Source organism: Tinamus guttatus, unplaced genomic scaffold (genome assembly GCF_059628265.1).
Source record: "Tinamus guttatus ecotype Peru unplaced genomic scaffold, ASM5962826v1 Tinamus_guttatus_pri_ptg000649l, whole genome shotgun sequence".
Lineage (NCBI taxonomy): Eukaryota > Metazoa > Chordata > Aves > Tinamiformes > Tinamidae > Tinamus > Tinamus guttatus.
In genome coordinates, this window is record NW_028289183.1 from 3334961 (window position 1) to 3354094 (window position 19134).

General features: G+C 44.1%; 1 protein-coding gene across 1 annotated transcript in view; it reads right to left on the reverse strand.

The window, feature by feature from the left end:
• ASPSCR1 (ASPSCR1 tether for SLC2A4, UBX domain containing) overlaps positions 1-13656 on the reverse strand; it is a 43069-nt gene extending 29413 nt beyond the window's left edge. The window contains exons 1-4 of the mRNA XM_088535918.1: positions 13561-13656; positions 13433-13488; positions 12522-12645; positions 8758-8858 (exon numbers count right to left, since the gene is read on the reverse strand). Of these exons, the coding sequence (XP_088392044.1) occupies positions 8758-8858; positions 12522-12645; positions 13433-13488; positions 13561-13656 (377 nt within the window). The remainder of the gene's footprint in view (positions 1-8757; positions 8859-12521; positions 12646-13432; positions 13489-13560) is intronic.
• Positions 13657-19134: the final 5478 nt, after the last annotated feature.

The following is a 19134-nucleotide window of genomic DNA, read 5'->3' on the forward strand; positions in this document are numbered from 1 at the left end:
AACCTTTTATCTAACTTAATTAGTTTATTACATCTTAGATTATATTTTCACTGGGCAAGGACCAGTCTCTTTCTGTGTATACAGAGCATCTAACAGAATGAAGTACTGCTTCAAAGCAAATAATCTGAGGACAAGGAATTTGCCTGTTTTAGTAACAAACTCATTTTAAGAAACAAGAAAACAGCAAATGTTTTTAGATTATGGAGACGGGGCAATACAAAGCTAAAGAAAAGGCTCTTGCAGTAGACAAAATAATGATAAGCCACAGACAAGAAATTCAGTGAGGTAAAACACATCAGTAAGGATGCAAGCTGATGGCAGGCCATTTGCAGAGGAAGACTTAAAAGTGAAGGATTAATAACATAGGGATGTGGGGTGTGAATTGTATCTTGGGACTAAAAAGAAAAACTTTAAAGAATGCTACCTTTCCTATTTTTCTCAAGATAGCAAATTCTTAAGAAACTACCATATATTCACTTGATCAGATGGAGCAGACGGACTGGAAAAAAACAATCACTGTGTCACTGCAATTCTCAGTTCTCATCCAAGATTAGTCACTCAATCAGTAGTGTAGTTCCCACTTCATGCAGGGCCAAATGTGTTCAGCACAACCCCTCTACTGTGAGGGCATACACGAGAAAGTACTGCAGGCTTTTTTCCATCTCCCTCAGTATTTCAGAATTCCATTAGACATCAGTTATTCTATATCAAATTGTAGTTAAAAAAGCCTCTCTCAATTCTAAACAGATAGCTGCAAAACATTTTCTGCACCTTTCATTACCTAAGAAGCCAGTACTGGTCATACTGGTTAACTCACAGACCAGAATTTTGGTCAGAGAGTAGTAACAGCAGCATTTCATACGGAATCACCGAAATCAGTGACAGAAGTCAATTCAACAACAGAAGAAAATCTCTTTCATGTTAGTCCCCCTTTCAGTGATCAGAGTGAAACTCAAATTGAAATCAGCTGAGAATGTGGTGAAACACAAGCAGATGAAGAATAGATTGCTTCTCTCCCTGGAGCACATGAATGTCAAAAGGTGACCAGGAGAAGACCCACCATCCTGAGGACAGTTACAGTTAGGAGAGATGGTTAGTCGAATTCTCAAAATCTTTTTCTCAAAGGCTTTGAATTCAGACTGTCAGCCTAACCCAGCAGGGGAAACCACAAAACAAAAGGTGAAAAAGCTGCCTGAGGATATTCCCCATCAACACGGTGAGAGTTGGTGAAACTCATCCTCCTGCCTCACGCTGCGGTCGGCAGTTACGGTTAACACATTCTGTGAGGAGCTCTGCGTCATTCCAGCTACAGCCAGAACACCGCTCAGTAACGACCGAGTACAGCCCATCTGCACTGCAACAGCTGCTCTACCATCAAAAGCAAAACAGCTGAAATTCTTCTCCATTGGAGAATCCCTTGATCTCAGTGCTCTCTGTAGTCCAGCCTCGGAAAGGACCAGCTCTTCCTCTGCCTCACCCAGCAGGAAACCATCACCCATCACCTGCTACTTGAACAGACCTTTGCTAGTGAAGTCCACCTGCCAGCCCAGGAAGGCCGCTCCGCTCCCCAGGCCTCTGACAGGAGAGGCACAAGCCAGGCCCTGAACTCAGCTTGACATTTTATGCTCTATTACCCACGGTGGCTACTAAATTCAAGCAAAGCTTTGTAAGTGGCTTTCTTAAAGGGTTATGTAAACACACTTAACAGTCTCTTCTGTTATTTGATTCTAGTCTTTGCAGACAACTACAGGAAAAAGCAAAGCCTTTAGGACCTGGCAGCTTGAAAAAAAAAATGCTGTCTTTTTCTCCGGATACAAGTTTCTTAATTTTGTTATAGCAAAATACTTCAACAGTTTCTCTGCATTTTTCATACTTCTGCAGAGGCAGTCACAGCCACACGTTCCTCCAAACACATTTGTGAAACATTTCTCAACTTGGTATCCAAGTGCCACAGAACTGAAATAGGAACTCAGACTGCCTACACCTAATGTATTTCTTGTACCTCTAAACTGTAATTCCAGGGACTCCCTCTCTATCTCTTCTTTTAATTTGTGTTATACCTGGGCGGGGGGACAAGAGAAGATTATAACAAAATGACTTAATTACAGTGATCAAAGCTAGGCTCTTTTCAACTCTCCTGGAAAGGAGTTTAATGAATGGAGTTCCATTAGTTAAAACACTCTCCCTCTCTATACTATATATACACACACATATATTTTTATACAGAGTCTTGCATAATATTAACATTAATCTATTTAGCCCAGTAGAAAGTGTCAAAACAAACCGAGCAGGGAAAGAGTCAACCAGTCTACAGAGCAGAAACAGAAGGGAAACAACCATAAGGTTCCAGGAAAATTCATCATGGATATTTACATTTAGACTTAAAACTCAGCTTCAAAGAAACGTGAGGTAGGTGGAACCAGAAGTCATTCAGAACTGAGGCAGACACCTGGAAAACTACGACACTCAAATCCTTGAGTAATCCTTAGGAGTAAGAACACATCAAAGAATTCCAGAGGGAGGGATGTGGGGGAGCAAACCTGTTAAGCACAGACTAGAATTCAGATCCCTGTTTGTTTTAATTGTAGCAGTCTATCTTCAACCTTGATCTCAAAGTTAAAACCTAAGCCTTTCTAAATAAATCATGCAATAGCACTGTGATACAGAACAAGGCAAGCCAGAACAAAACTGAAGAGCTCCAGTTGCTGTTCTTCCATGGAGATAACAAAGACAAACAGAGCAACACGTAAAACCAGTCCTGAGGGATAGCTCTGATTCGGCAGAGTCGGGGCTGGGGGCTGATAACTCAGACTAGCTGCAGCACGTCACTATGGGATTACACTCAGGTCCCAGTTTTTGGAACACACTTCTTCCTACCACCTTCCGTCCTACAGGACATAAATGAGATGCACCCACAGCATCCTATTCATACATTCAGTCTTTAGACTACAAAAAATTATCATCTTCCTAACTCGGCATCAACAGCCACAAAAAAAGAAATCGAGAGAACAAAACAACAGAGAGAACAGAACAAAAAAACAACAGAGAGAACAACTCTGTCCTGACTTGGAGTTCTGCAATCAGTTATTCACTATCAAGGACAGAAGCTGCATACAACACTGTGGGAATCCAGAGATCGGGTTCCTAGTAGAGAATGGAGTTTGTTCAAAGACTGCTAGGCAAACAAGTAGCAGCTGGAAAGAGAATCCTGGAAATCCAAATCCGATGGCAAAGACAGAGCAGCACAGATAGCACAGGTAAGCCAAAGAGAGTGAGGAATGCAAAACAAACAGGAATGGAAAAAGTGGGAGAGTTGTGTTAATTAGCCGAGAATCATGAAGGGATCTCACAGGTGAATACGAAAAATTGTCATTAGTGTGACAGTGATTGCCAAAAGTATCATCTGCAAGATACTGCAGCAGATGAACAGCTATCTGCACAGTGGGCCTACTCTTACACGAATCCTCTTCTGCTGTTACTCAGCTGGACGATGAAGTAGACAAAAATACTGCCAAAAGCGGATGGAGAGCAGGTTCCACCATCCCAGGTACTGTCCCACACCTCAGGAAGACTCAGCTTTCAGTTGGGTTTATAAATCCTGCAGCTGCTTGCAGTAATGCCAGCAAAATATCAGCACACGGGACAAACCTGTTGTTAACACAAACCTCTGAGTTACTTTGGTCTCAAGAAGTACTTAACAGCTGTCACTTAGCCTGTGTCTAATCCCATGAGGATTGGGGTGAAAAAAAAAGTCTTAAAAAGACTCCCGAAAGATTCAGCTCCAGTACTATTCAAAAGGAGGTGATCAGGAGACCAAGTAAAAAAGCAGGAGCTCAATAATGAGTGGGCTTTGCTTACATTCTGTTGAGATAGGCAAACCTCTGCTCACATGCTGTAAAGATCTAGATGTTTGCTACTGCAAGGAAGGGTCCAAGAGCATGATATAGCACAGGATTCTTCAGTCAATTCCCATCACAGGTTCCCCTCCCTCTAGGCAGTTATCCTTCACTGCATCGGAGCTTTCAAAGTCACTGGCCTTTTCGGATTTTCCTGATCTGGCTGTTTACTTGGCCCATTTCAGAGAGTTTTTTCCCTCTCTACCACTCTCAGAAGCAAAATGTGTCCCCTCACAATCAGCTCCCCACTTTATATTAAAAGCTCTAAATGACAGTATCACTTGGAGAAGCTGTCAGTCCAATGCTAATGTGAATGTTTTCTCTCCCAACCATTACAACTGTCCCCCCTTCCATCTACTTTCTCATATTGTCTGCTGTGATAACACTTCTTGCCTGTCTCTTCCTCATTTGAAACCACGTATGAGTAAATTCACAGCACAGTATTTCAATCCTCACCCTCTCCTCCTTTATCATTATTATATTCAAATCTTCACTGTTTATGAAAAATATTTAACTTTCTAATTCATTCGACAACCAAAAAGGTCTGTTTCCTAAGATGTGCAACTTTTTTTTTCCACTACTCACTTCCCCATTACCTTTCCAATTCACTAATTTTTCCAAAATTCATGCTTTTCCCTCTACATCTACAGGCATATCACTTATCCTGTTTGTCTAGATATCTTCTCTATTTCTTCTCCATACTCCCACATAAACACATTCCACTCCTCAAAATATTTCTTCTACTACCTTGTTGGTTTAGTGTTTCACTATTAAACTTCTTTGCTTATATGGCTCAATCACAAACTTGCTTTCAACTCCATTCACTGTCTTCAAAATCTCAAAAATTCTCCAAACTCACTCTGGCTATTCCTTTACCTTGCCCATCTACATGTCCAGGGTTCTCCCACAATGTCCCATGCACAATATGATCCCTCGTTGCCATCCCATTTGTGACATGTTACAGGTCTTTGCACTTTAAATACAAGTATTCAAAACTTGCAGTCCCTTTGAAAAATCAGATGATCGAAGCAGAAACAGACCCCTGCAGAGTAGAAACAGGAATGACATTGGACAACTGTTATTAAAGTATAACGAAATATAAGGGAAGGAAAAACCAAGACACTTGCAGATAGCAGAAAGCATCTGCAGAAGGAACATCTGATCCATTCTCAAAAGGAAAGCTGGACAGAAGTACACAAAACAAGTACTTCCGAGACACAGAGAAAACCATATACATTGTGTATAGCCTGAAGTTCGCTGGAAGCAAAGGAAAGGGCAAAAACGGCCATAGGAACAAAAGATTAAACCTCAAATTGTTTATCTATCTGGAAAGGTGGAATTATCACCATTTAGGAGGAGAGAAGCTGAAGGACAATGCAAAACATATCCTCAGACAGACGCATAAGAGGGCAAACTAATTCGACTTGCTCACTTCATTCACCTTTCTGAAACTTCTTTCTACTTTCTTTCTTTCTTCAATCCAAGGAACAAAATGGATTAAGAACCTTCTAAAAACATGTGGAAAAATACCTGAACATAGCAAACAATACTGTAAAAATAACAATCAGAGCATTGCCAAAGTTGCCTGCAGTTGTGCAGACTGCAAGCACTGTCTATGTGAAACGGTCTACAAAGGGGCTGAAGCTGCCAGATAGGCAAGAACGTGAGACAGAAAAGCAACACTGCTCCCATGCCTGATGCTAAAAGGGTGTATGTACATCACTTGTGCCCTCCACCAGTATTTGCAGAACAGACTCAAAGCAAATATCCCTGAGAGACCTATTTTTGTACAACTCTTGGAAGCCAGCAGGCTCCTCCTCCAGCTGCTGCTAATCCATTACATGCATTCACTGAGGCAAGCACACACATCAAACACAGTGTCATTTCTTTGATGTGCTGTTCTTCAGAAGGGGAACAGCAGGCAGATTAGATTCCTTCATGTAGTGATCTGACAGGCCCTGTAAACATCTTGTGCAAGGACTGCGGCACGCTGAGAGGAGGAGCAGCCTAGAATAGCTTCCAGACCTTCTTCATACCCAATTAGCCAAGATGGACGCTGGAGACCCAGGGGAAATTCCAGTGGATTTAGCATACTTCCCCTCACGCACTTAGAGCAGCTGAGCATTCCAGGAAAATGTCTCCAACTGGAAAGTCCACGGAAGGATTCAGCAAAGTCAACAACTAGTTGACTAGTTAATCAGCTAAGTCGGTACACACCAAAAAGCAGCATAACTCATGAAATCTATATGGTGGCTACACAGATCCAGTTCGCTGAGCGATTAAGTCACCCCCAGCATCTTTGTCGCTCATTTAAAATTTAACAAGTCTGCAAATACCTTCCAAATATCTGAACTCGGCTTCCAGGGGTAGAAAAGAACAGCTGTAACTTATGAACTGAAGCTAATAATGCTTAGCACTCTGTGGCAGTTAAATTCTTCAAAGAGTGGTATGTACTTTAACTAGTAGTGTTACAATAACCTATAACAAATAAAAATACTCCAAAGGAGCAAAATTACATAAAAAAGCTCAAATTTTAAACCAAGGAAATGCTAACTAATGTGCAAGAAAGCCACATTAAGGGCTATTTATCACTATCCACAATTACCCCCCTATCAGGGTAGCAGTTCCTGAACTGCAACAGGCACTTCCTCCCACAGGGCCAAGTATGTTATAATGTACAACAGGGGTTTTAAAAACATCCAGAAAAAAAATATATACCTAGCTTTCATATCCTCATTCCTCCTTTTGTCTAATTCTTTCCTCTTTCCCACCTTAAAAAAAAATCATTATTCTCTAGTATTTACATGAAGACTGTCCTTTTTGACCCAAATGCTGTAAAATAGAATTGATTCCTGAATGTTAAGGGGAGAAAAAACAAAAAAAAAAAAAGAGGAGAATGAATAAGAAACATACTTACGCAGTTCTGGGCTCGCCAGACTACCTTGAGCATTTCTTCAGATAATGATTTGCAGGATGGCACAAAACACTGAGTGGCAATATTGACATTAGCCATTTCTGCCCATCATGGTGCTTCCCTGTTTTGCACCATTGTGTCAAATACACATCTCACAACTGTCTATGAGAGACAAATGGGAACTGGATGAGGAAATCGATCTACCCGAAAGACAGCACAGAGGAAAAATACTACTTTTCACCTGAATTGAGCCAATTGAAGCCAATTCCTCCATAAAGCTACACAGTTACTGTCACCAGCACAGAGGGGAGTTGGAAAGGCATGTTGGAAGCAAACAGGAACAGTTCAATTCACCTTTGCCACCTAAAATTGTGTCCGACCTGTCTCCCACACCTGCCTTCCTCCCTTGGGCCAGCACGAGGCACTTCCTTGACCTTGTCATGAGCCAGACATGGGCTAAGATGGCAGAAAGCTAACAGCCCACCAATGGAAGGTGGGAAGATGTAGCTTCTGCATCCTGGAAACAGCCCAGGCAACCCTCAGCTGTGCTTCCCTGATTCAAGGCAGTGTTTTTAGTCATTTTAACCCGTCGGTACTTGGCCACCTGTGCTTTTACACTACTTCAGTACCACTATAGAATAAGCAACTTTAAACTTGACTGAAAGTAATGTATACTACTACACACTAGCCTGCAGTGCAGGCTAAAACACACCTGTAACTGGTCAGTTGCTATGGCTCAAGCAGCAGGTGACGACCCATCATTTTGCATCTTGTACCTGTATCCTAAAAGTTTGGGCTTATCTGAATGTTATTGCATCATCAGCCTTCCTGGTGATCACTCATTTCATAGATTTTTTTTAGTACCGCAGCCATGGAGACTTCAGAAGCTCTGACACAAAAGCCTACAGGCACTTCAGGAAAGTATTTCAGTGGTTTCAGAACAAAAACTAACAAAATTAATAACATTAACAAAAATATCTCCCAGTTACACAATACTGTTGCACAGTATCTGTACAGTGAAGTAAGAGCTTCAAAAACAAAAGAAGCAAAAAGTTCTTTAGTCAACTTAGGAATAGCCTAGAGCAACTATCAGAAAGGGAGAAATGTAAGTGAAAGAACAAGCTAGAAAGACAGTACTGAAAAGACATTTCATCCTAAGATAGATAAATGCACACATAACAGAAAAGGTTCAAATTCTGTTCAAAAAGGAATGGCTGTCACAGCTTAAGAACTGTCTTTCAAGCCACAATGCCGGAAAAGAAAGTCTTTGAAAAAGAGTTTATTTGTCTTACGTTAAGTCAAAACTAAGGATAAAAGAATCACTGAATTAGACTGGACTCAAATAAGACTTTTAACCATGTATGTGTGTAACAAATGTAAACCTAGGCAGAACATAAGATCAAGAATAGACCAGAAGTACTTTTACTCAAATAGGATCTAATCAGCCCGTTTGAGGATGCCACGATAACCTCCCGAGAACTTCAGATTCTAGAACCACCTACACAAACCCCAGGCTCCAAAGCCATAGTATCTTGAACGAACACTGCTCTCCCATCACCTGGACCTGCAGAGCTGAAATACAGAGCAGGTGATTAAGTTGGTCTAAACTGATTTCTCATCTCTGGCAGTACCAAGCACTTCAAAGAAGTTGGTATAAAAAACAGGTGCAGTAATGTATATGGGTATAGTTTCTTCTAGACTTAGCAATTTCTTAATAGTTTATGCCCGGAAGCACAAGTGCTACTCCAAAAACAATAATGAAACTATGGATTGTCAAATATGAAAGCACAAGAGAAGATAACTGTGCATGTTGTAAAGAGAAAAATACAGTCAAATAAAGGGTAATTCTACAAATCTGCAGGTTTTAACTGGATCACTCTAACGACAACTAACTGCTGTTATACAGGAAGACATTTAAAATAGTTTTGTTTCCCTTGCAGTGCTCACCTGGTCTTTGCAAAATGATTGAAAACCTCCCATAAAGTTTGTTGACAAAGAAAGGAGTCCTGTAAACGGGAGCCATCATCTAAATGCAGTGCAATCCGAACCTGTAGGAAAAACACACACGGAATCAAGTGAAAATTGAAGCAAGGAGAAGAGTTAATTGCCACAGTAGTTTTGCATTCAGTTCAGGATAAAATTAATACTGGAATCATTATCTCCTCTGCAGGGCTCAGTTCCACAATGTGAGATCTGTTTTCCTGAACATTCCCTCACTCTTTCAGCACTTCTCGTCCTGTTCTAGAAAGATGTGCAAAGGTGGCTGCACTATCTGAAGAGGGGAATAAAGTCTCACATAACACACCTCCGTTTCAGAGAATGCTGATTAAAATGTCAGATATTCATCTGACCTCTGTTTAGAGAAAGATCAATGCAAGAATCCCAAATAATCTATTCATAACTTGAGTCTTCACAAGCAGTTGAGATGTTCTGGTTTTACACAAGCTGAAACTTTACAGGAAGGGATTTCACAGCTATATAGAATGAATTCCAATAACCCAGACAGAAGGTCATGAACTCATTGATGCAGCTGCATAAACTAAAATCCCAACATAGAGCTCTGCAGAGCATCGATTTGGGAAAGAACTTCCCTGAGGCAGAAGAAAGGGCATACTAGCACATCCACATAGAGGAACAATGAACATGTTTCAAATCTACCTGATTTATTTAAGATTTTGAAGACCTAACTATTATTGAGCCCAAAACAAACACTTGTGTAACTTGCAACTCTCTAATGCTTCCTAACTACCAAATTTTAACACACAGTGTAAGAGTAAAACAAAATCTCAAAAATAATCCCTGGCTTTCAATTACTGCCTTCTCAAACATCTGTAAACAGCATTGCAACAGAAGGCAAGGGACAGCTGTTAGACCCCAACAAGCTTCTCCCAGTCCACAGTGTGAACATTCACATTCATGAGCAGGTGCTCATGCAGCTTCTATGTACTCTTCTGAGAGCTGAGGGGAAAAGAAATCCCAAAATGAACGCATTGAGGACAGTCCTGAAGAACTTTAAACTCCCAATGACTCCAAAGAAAAAAAATCTAGCACCTGGACAAGAAAGGGAAAATGAATAAACTATTTCAAGCTGTAATCCTTCCTTTTTTTAGAGAATATTAGGCCTTCTTTCTCAAAATGACTACCACTTAAGTTTGTCAAATTAGCAGATCTGGCTAAAAAAAGTAGTATACAAAAATACCTATCAGATAGAAACACTAGATACTATCAGCTATGTTTTCCAAAGTGTCCCCAAATCAGCCTTATTCAAGAGTCTGGGAAAGACATAAGAGTAGGACACCAACAGACGTTTTCTTTCAATCTGCATTTTCATCTGACATTACTGACAATGCTAAATCTACTTATTGCTATTGACAGTGCAATATATATTATTTTTTTTGAAGAGATACATGAACAAATAGACATCACACACTCCAGTCTATAGCGATGGCCCTGGTAGACTGTGTTTGTCACCTAGCCCAGCTCCTGCATTCACAGGGCTGCAAATTGTGATCTGTTGCAGCCAGCAATTTTTCTGCATAAAGGAAACAGTGGCATCATCAGCAACTGGCCAACAGAACTAAGTAGTTTTATCCCATCACTAACATGACCTCCTGCTTTTTCAGTGTCGAAGACAAGCTTCAGATTAGTCTCAGCTACAGCAGAGTGATGACAGCTGACATCACCATTCTAAAGAATCCAGCCCAGAAATTCAGACCGCCAGTTGCATCAGTTTTTGGGCAGCAGTTCAAAGCCAAGCTTGTCACGAAAATCATATTCAGTCAATTAGAAAATAAAAGTCTTCTTAAAAAGCCCCAAATCCATATCAAATGTTACAGAGACCAGAGCCAATTATTTTCTAAATTTACAAACATATAAGTAAAAGATTAATAGCTTCATCACTACAATTGTATTTGTTGGTGCTCCTAGATCACCTGCTTTTGCAAGGGAAATTTGTTCAGCTTTTCACTAGAGACATGTCTTACAGGAATCAAGGATTTTTTTACAACAGAGGCAGATCCAAAACTTTTATTATTATTATTATCATCATCAGATGTGCTGAACAAGTCATTTATCAAAATCTGTAGTCTATCTCCTACTGCCAAACGCTCCACAGGAAAACACCTCTATTTCCATGAACATCAGGTCAATAAAGGAGCTGGTCACAAAAGCACCACCACGAGCCTGAGTGATTAAGCCCACAGTTCAACTGCCCTTACATTCGGATATAACACCAGTGCCAGTTCTAGCCATGGAGTTATCCAGCTGTTTTAAACTTCCTGCAGTATTCAGTATTGATTCCCCATGGCAGGGGAAAATTATTTCAGTCAGTTGTATTTTGTACAATTATTTTCTAGCATTGACCATGAAATTCTTCCAAGACCTCTGTTCTAAGTTTATGGGGCAGCAATTGTTTAGACTGCATCCCTGACAAACATACTGCTGTCTCCTTTTTTTTAAACTCGTAAAAATAGCAACAAACAATCCAAGGGAAGCCTCCCTCCTGGAGACATGTCTGCTGTAACACAACGTAACAGCAACAACTTAAACTTTCTTTAGCTCTTTTCTTCTGCAACCCAAGTAGTGATTCAGAGTTAAGCACTTCCTCATATACACAGTCCTTCTCATACTTTCTCATATACTGTGTATATCTTCTTGAAAAAGAAGAAAGAAATTGTTTTCCTTCAGTACAAAATCCCTCAAAATGGATGCACGTGTCAGATAAAGTCATCATTGTACCATTCTGACAGAACCACTTCCCTCTGGAACAGAAACTCAGTGCAATCATCATCCTTTGGAACTAAAAATAACAGCAGATGCTGCCAGCCTGTGGGTGTTTTTTTTTTTATTTGTTTTGTTTTTTATTATGTATATCATTTGGAATTCAAACTTCTTTCTCACACAAAGTCAAAAACAAAACATTAGCGCACAGAACAAAACAGAAGGAGGTTTTACAGAGAGAAATATGGACATAGGATCCATATTTCTCTTCATAGGAAATAGGATCCTAAAAATAACCCAGGACACCACAATAAAGGACAGCAGAGGTTTCAAAACCTCATGGCACAGAGAAGTCACGTTTCAGCATATGTGTAAGCTAATATTTGGGTAAGGCAACTGCCTGTAACAGACAAATGGAATTAGCATTAACAGAGCCAAAAGCTTTCCCAAAATTTGAGAAACTCTGTAGTAGGTAAGTCAGTAAAAAGAGGCACTGCTGCCAGTGATAGGTAAATCTTCATTTGCAGACTGCATAAACAAGATCATATATCCTTTTTGTCACATAAAATGAAGTGTTTATACTCATTAACAATTATGCATTGTTTTAAAAGTTACGTCTGCAGGTGCTATAATGACACGTATATAAAAAGATTTTTAAAACTTGTAAGAGTAAATGTGACAAAAATTATTACAGATAAAGCATCCATAGGCACTTGCCACGTTATACTAAAAAGGCATACTCAAATACTGCCACACACTGAAATACACTGAAGCAAAAATTAGGACAATCTAGCAGAAATCTACTGTTGTCTGGCCTGTAAGCAAGGACTTTGGCTACTGAAACACTCCAAACTGTTTTGCCCCCCAGCTGCTCTCTGGGTGGTCTTCCACTTGAGCACTGGCCTCACTACGCTCTAATCACTTTATCTCCCGATCACATCCAGCATAATAGAAGAGCAAATAAACCGGGTTTTGTTGTGAAATGGACATACCGTGCTCCCTGTGCTCCCCGTTCCCCCACGGTTACGCGAGACTGGCACCATCTCCAGCTTGGCATTGTTGGGCAGCTTGGCAAACCTCCACTGCAAGGAGAGATCCAACATGCTCCTCTGAAACCTGCATGGAGAACACGCCCGTGAGGACACCAGGAACTACCACGAGCTACCAGAGCACTACGAGGACTTGCAAGGTGCAAAGTCCCATCGGGGCAAGCTGCTTCCCCGCAGGGTGATGAGAAGCAAGGGGGAGACTGCAAGGTACAGTCAACAAAAGTGATTCTGGGTACCAAACACCTGCAGTTTATGGAGGTTTCACATTTTACTAATGGTCAGGTATATACATGTCCCTCCTCAAACATTTAAGAGATAAACAGCAGCTCATTACCCATTCATGCTTTGTGTTCAACAATAAAAGTAACTTCCACCGCTGGTCACACAATAACTCCTTGGTTACTGCCCGGTAAGTGGAAGCATCCGGAAGGGAGGGGAAGACCCTTGTGAAACAGAGACCCGCAGCAGCGCCCGGTGAGGGGGGCACGGGATTCCCGTATCCATGTCCAAAGCGGGGGTGGGAAAACCCGCCGCGGAGCCGGGAGCAGCGGCCTGTCCCGCCGCGGGGCTGCCGTCCCAGCGAGGCGCGGCCGCTTCCCCTGTCCTCACGCAGCAGGAGGTGCGGGGCGGCGGGGGGGCAGCCGGGAACCCCGGCGGCAGCGGGAGGGAAGGGGGAGCCGCCCCCATCCCGGGGATGAAGCAACCGGGGGGAGTGACCAGGCCCGCGGGGGGAGTGACCAGGCCGCGGGCGCCGCGCGCTACCCTCACGAGGCGGCCGGCGCCTCCCGGCCCGGCGGGGCCGGCTCTGTCCCGCACGGCGGGGCCCGCCGGAGCGACCCTTCAGCGAGACTCACTTGAGGCCGTAATCGTCGGGGCTGGCGCCCTGCTTCCTGCAGACCTCCTCGAGGATCTGCCGAGAGAACCCGCCGTCAGCGCGCGCCGCCGCCTGCCGCGGCCTGGCCCGGCCCGGCCCCGCACCCACCTGCAGCAGCGCCGTGCCGGGCCCCACCCGCACCGTGACCCGCCCGCCAGGGGCCAGCACCGACACCGCCGAGCCCCCCCCGCCCGCCGCCGCCATCTTCCCGCCCGCCGCGCCGCCGCCGGGGCGGAGCTGCGCCGCGGGCCGCCCCCTGCCGCCAGCCCGCCCCGCCGGCTGGGCCGGGGCCTGCAGCCGGAGCGCTCCCGCCTCGGCCCGCGGAGCCGCTGGCGGCGGACGCGGTGCGCACGGAGCGCGGAGGGGAGCCCGGCTCGGCCCGGGGGTCCCTGGCCCGGAGGGGCGGCAGGGGCCGCTGCCCGGAGCCCCGGGCGTCGCGGGCCCCTGAGCGCCCACTAGGGCCGGGGAGCAGCGGAGCCCTCAACCCTGGCTCTGCCCACGGCCTCTACGCAAAATGATAATAATAATAATAAACTAATTGACCTCTTCCTTAACGCCTCCATGAGCTATCAACAGCGTCTCATTTCCATTTACTTTCCAGTACTACGTTCTGTCACGTTTGCTGAAGCCAGGCAGACGTGGCCGCACCTGCGTGGCCCAGGCCTCACCGTGCTTGCCCTTTGGTGGGTTTGTGTGCCAGGGAACGCCAGCCTGGGCAGCTGGCATGGGAAGGAGCCTGAGTCCGGGCCTGGCGCGGCGGTTCGGGCAGCCAGATGTGCCTTGGGGCAGCCAGATGTGCCTTGGGGCAGCGTGGCCGTGTGCTGAACATCCTGCAGGGACGTTGAGCTCCGGGGCCATCAGCCCAGAGCGACTGAGGGCTGAAGATACCTGTACGTGCGCTGGTCCCCCCGGAGCACAGCCTGACTGCGCTGCCCTCGCAGATGAGTCCAAGCGGTGTCACAACCAGGACATGGGTGGCGAGACCATGCAAGTGGAGCCCTCCCTGCGAAAGAGGGTTGTTGGCACCCTCACAAAAAAACACAAAGTTATTTCTCTTGGAGCCATTCCCCTCACTGTCAGCACCACCTTCGTAGTGTTTAAGCCATTCTCCAGAGATTCAGCTACGGTCTGTTTTGTTTGCTCCTATCATAAAGAACTTCTAGTTCTGGTGACCACTGGTATTTATCTAGCTTCAGTTGTTACCACATTCCAAATATTTCCTTTACTTTTTCTATATTTATCATATATGTTAAGCTTAAGTCCCCAACACCACCCACCAGCTCCCGCAGAAATGTCTGCTTTGCTTGCCTTATAAAGGAAAAAGGTCCTTTTAAGGGAAGCGACATTTGTTATAGATAACTCTATATCAGCAGTGAGAGAGAAGGGAGAATAAGGGATGGGAAATTGGATGGAGGGATCCTCTTGCTTATGCCTGTAGCCTTCTAAGTCCACAAAACTCTTAAGTTCGCCTTCCCATTTGGGAAGATACACAAATGCTAACATAGGATATCTAATTGTACAATATGTTGTTAATGCTTAAAAATACCTTTACAGTCCTTGTTTTGGATTTGTTCTTTTCTATTGGAATGTGTAAATGACATGTTGCGCATATAGCTCCAATGTTCAGGTACTGGAATCCTGGTCTGTATCTGTGATTCCTGGATATATTAAAAAGGTTTGAGCGGATATATTTGATTTCGAAGCTGCAATGGACATGGAGCATGTATGTGGTCAGTTATCACAGAAAAGTTGATCAGTAACTGATTAATCCACATCAAGTGAACCACTTTCAGTAATATGGCAATATCCTGTAAATTTTCTGTATGCATTTTCTTGACTGTTCTAACTAAGCAACTATGGAACTTTCTGAGTATAATCATTATAACTATATATGGAGATATTGTCACCATCCTTCTTTTACTTATAATTTCTCAGCTCATATACCAAAGAACTTTGTTCATACTCTCAAATACAGCACTGCATAAGGTGGCTGTGAAATGCAGTCCTTTTGAGCATCCCCTTTTCCAGGAGAGAGGTCCACCTGCTAGAGCTATGTCCTAGCAAGAATGGCTCACACAGTCCAGTTTGGTTGGTACACTGTGATGACTGGGAACAGCAACAGAACACGAGGATAGGCAGGTATATTTCTCCCAGTATAAATTTCTAGCTACCAGCTGTCTGCACCTTCCAAGCTTCTGGAATCAGCAATTACATCTTTACATTTAATAAAGTTGGTGAATTTTTATTACATTAATTTTCTCAGCGGTGTTTTGAATCAATTTGAGCTTTTGGCACACACAAGATACTGGGCAAAGCGTGCCACAGTTTAATTGTGTCCTAAGACAGATGTACTTAAATGTGTTTGCTTGAGATTGTCCTCCTCAAGTATCTTGGATAAGTCATTTGGTATCACATTAAAAAAAATGCAATTAATTATGATTTTCTGTTTCTGCAGGTCTACGGATGTATTTCCCGTAATTCCTCACCATTCTGATGTAAAATATAATCTGAAGAGGCGTGAGGACTGAACGGTAAGATTGTTCTGAAAGTTTCTGAACACCCACAAAAGGTGCAACAAATATCTGGCTTGCAAATTCACTTCAGTCTTTAAAAAAGCGAGGCTAAGACACCAAAACTCTGCAGGTTATCTAACACAAAGTGAAGGTCTCCCATCCTTCCACCAATTAACATCTTAATGGAAATAAATAAAAAATAAACAGAATTAAAAGAATTAAAATGTTAATATTAGTGCTTACTTAGCTGCTGAGGTGGAGCAGTCATTTAATTTTAAAAGATAGAAACCCCTAAATTTGGTCTCATTTCTGCATAGAGGGTAGATCTTATTTGATGTCTGAAGCATGCAGCTGTTTCTATTTTACATTTGAAAGTGACATATCCTTTAAAGAAATGTTGCTTCTGTTAAAGACACCAATGTAACTTGAGCTGTGCACTTGCAAGTTGCAGGAGTAGAGATGAATCTAGTTTTTAATGGCACGTCATAATCAGAAAGTTGCATAGAGGTTAAGGGTCACATTTTATATCCAGAGCCACTTCTAATCTCAAATATTTATCCGAAATTAGAAGCATCAGGAAAGAAGGAGCGGGGGGACTACAACCTGGAGCTCATTAAAATACTACAGAGAAAGAGGAACTCATTAGGGAATAGCCGAAAAATTCTTTATCAATTCAGATTTTTGCCACTGTCCAGCTCAAAAAGATGCCTGCAGATCTACTGGGTGAGTCTCAGCAAAACCTACCATGCTCTCAAACTGTTTTTTTTTAAAGCACTAGGGACTCATTTTATGTTTCAATTGTGATTACAGTGATTAAACTATAGAATGACCGTTCCTTTGAAACACTTTTCAGGCAGCTAGTGGTCCTTTGCACTAGATAGATATTCCCAGGAACATAATATACAGCCTAAATCGTTTTGATGGATATTAAATTGAAACAGCGTCTCACTTCACATTATTTGCAAAGATGGAAAATGTCTAGCTGGCCTCCTACATGCCTTACTTCTACTGAACTAAAAATGTCAAGTCTTCAGTTTCTGAAGCAGAACTCCAGTTGATTCACAGCTTCCTCTGAGCTGCCTTCCATACTGAATCCAGTCTACTCAGTGTAGGAGGGCTCATGAGTTTAGTGAATCTCTCGTGCTGAAGGGCAGTATTTCAAAATGCTCTGAAGCTTCTGTGCATTCTGTTCTCTGAAAATTCAGTATATCAAAGAGTTAAAGAAATTTAAACCTACCAACAAAAAAGCAGTGTCCCATGCCATACCCTTACAAAGCCTTACACTTCTCTAATAGCCCCCAACTCCTTCCTGACAGAAGCAATATGAATGCTTTCCTGGGCTTTGGAAGGACAAGTAAGAGTGCTTTGAAATAAACCCTTCTGATGTATCTGAATTAGGAGAAATAGGAAAGTTGAAGCAAAGCCAAAATAGGCATAATCTAAGCTTCACTGCTTCATGTCTTTGGACAGAGGTCTGGAGATCTGCAGCATTAACATGCCTTCCTCCTCAGGCCGAGGTTCTTCCTCACGATCAGTTACCCCTTGCTGCACTGGTACAACGCAGTTACAGAGCCCAGATGCCCAACCTCCCCAAAGAGGAGGTGCATGAAAACCACAAGGAACACAAGCTGATCATTGTCAGGAACAGCAGCCTCGTCTCAAAAGAGTTAAGATGAAGGTTATCTATTCTTCAGCCTAACTGTTAGGAGGTATTGGGTGATACGTGAGCCTGGGTCGTGAGTGCCAGCTGCCCCAGGGATCCTGGAGTCTTCTCCAGGACTCCCACTCAAGGTTTGAGTGGAAGGTTCATCCACTCAGGCTTTGTACAGACTACGCAGCTGCCCCCCTGCTCAGGCAGCTGAGCTCTTCTTAAAGTGATCATCTCTTTGTACCCATCGCAGCAGAGAGGAAGGGATGTCACAGGCAGCGCAGAGAAAGACATGATGATACAGAATTGCGCTGCCCACGCAGTGTCAGTGGGCGGCTTTTGTATGTGTATGGTATGCTAGGCGTTTCCTACCTTAAAAATACTATTGGTACTATCAGCATTTAAATGAAAGGAAAGCAAAACATTTGGAGGCAGAAATCTGACAGAGGACAGAGCTAAGACTGAGGGTGCCTTAAGAGTAACTGCAGGATTGAAACACATGACAAGCATATTGCAAAACCATGTGTCGTGCAAGTGGGAAATTCAGAGCTAAGGATACACTTAAAGTCCAAACAGACTAAGGTAGAAAATGTAGTTACAGCAGCCGAACAGCTGCTCTGTGAATTTCTGTCCAGGGAAAAACACATTCTGTTTTGAGAATATACTGTTTTCGCCTATTTGATCCCAGATAAATTGCCTGTTTCCCTGCTCCACTTTTGAGGGCTGTTTAGGTGCATTTGCTGACCATTGCTCTATCTACACAAAGTTGGAATTATTTCAAGGGTAACATTTTCTCCACATTTCCTGGGTTTGTGACGCCGAGTTTTGAAATCGCTGCAGCATGTCTGTAACATCTGGAGGTCCCACGCTTGACACACAGCCTCGTGACAGATCCTTAAGGTAGCTTTTGTCCAGTATTTTCTGTTACTGCTTTTCACTGTTGGAAATGTCCTAACACGGGAGAAAAAGCAGGGAGGCTCCCCGAGGATGTGCCCGCTGGTCAGAGCACCAAGCAGAGCTCCTGGAGACCTGAACCTCAGAGAGGTCTCGCAGGAGCCGGGACGTCCGTCCAGGTTCCCACTTCTGCCCCGGTAGCGCCGCGACTGGTGCCGGTGAAAAACCCCTTCCCCATTTCCACGCTGCACGGAGTCACGGCCCCTTGGATCCCTCGTGTTCCCGGGCAGCGGGACGCGCGTGTCCCGGCCCGGAGCATCCGCTCGCCCCCGGGGTGTCGCTGCGCCCGGGAGCGGGGCGGCGGGGGGACGGTGTCGTCGGGGCGCGGGGCAGCGCCGCGGAAGGTGCTGAGGGGCGCGGGAGCGGCAGCGCCGGGAGGAGCCGCGGAGGAGGAGCCGCCGTCGCGCCGGAGGGAGCAGGGGGGAGCGCAGCGCCCGCGGGGCCGGCACGTGCGGGGCCTCGCGCCCGGCCGGCGCCGCCGGGGCGGCCGCCGAACGCGACCCCCGCGGCGCTGCCGCGGCCCGGCCCGGGCGGAGCGGAGCGGGGCGGCCGCCACGTGCCACCGGG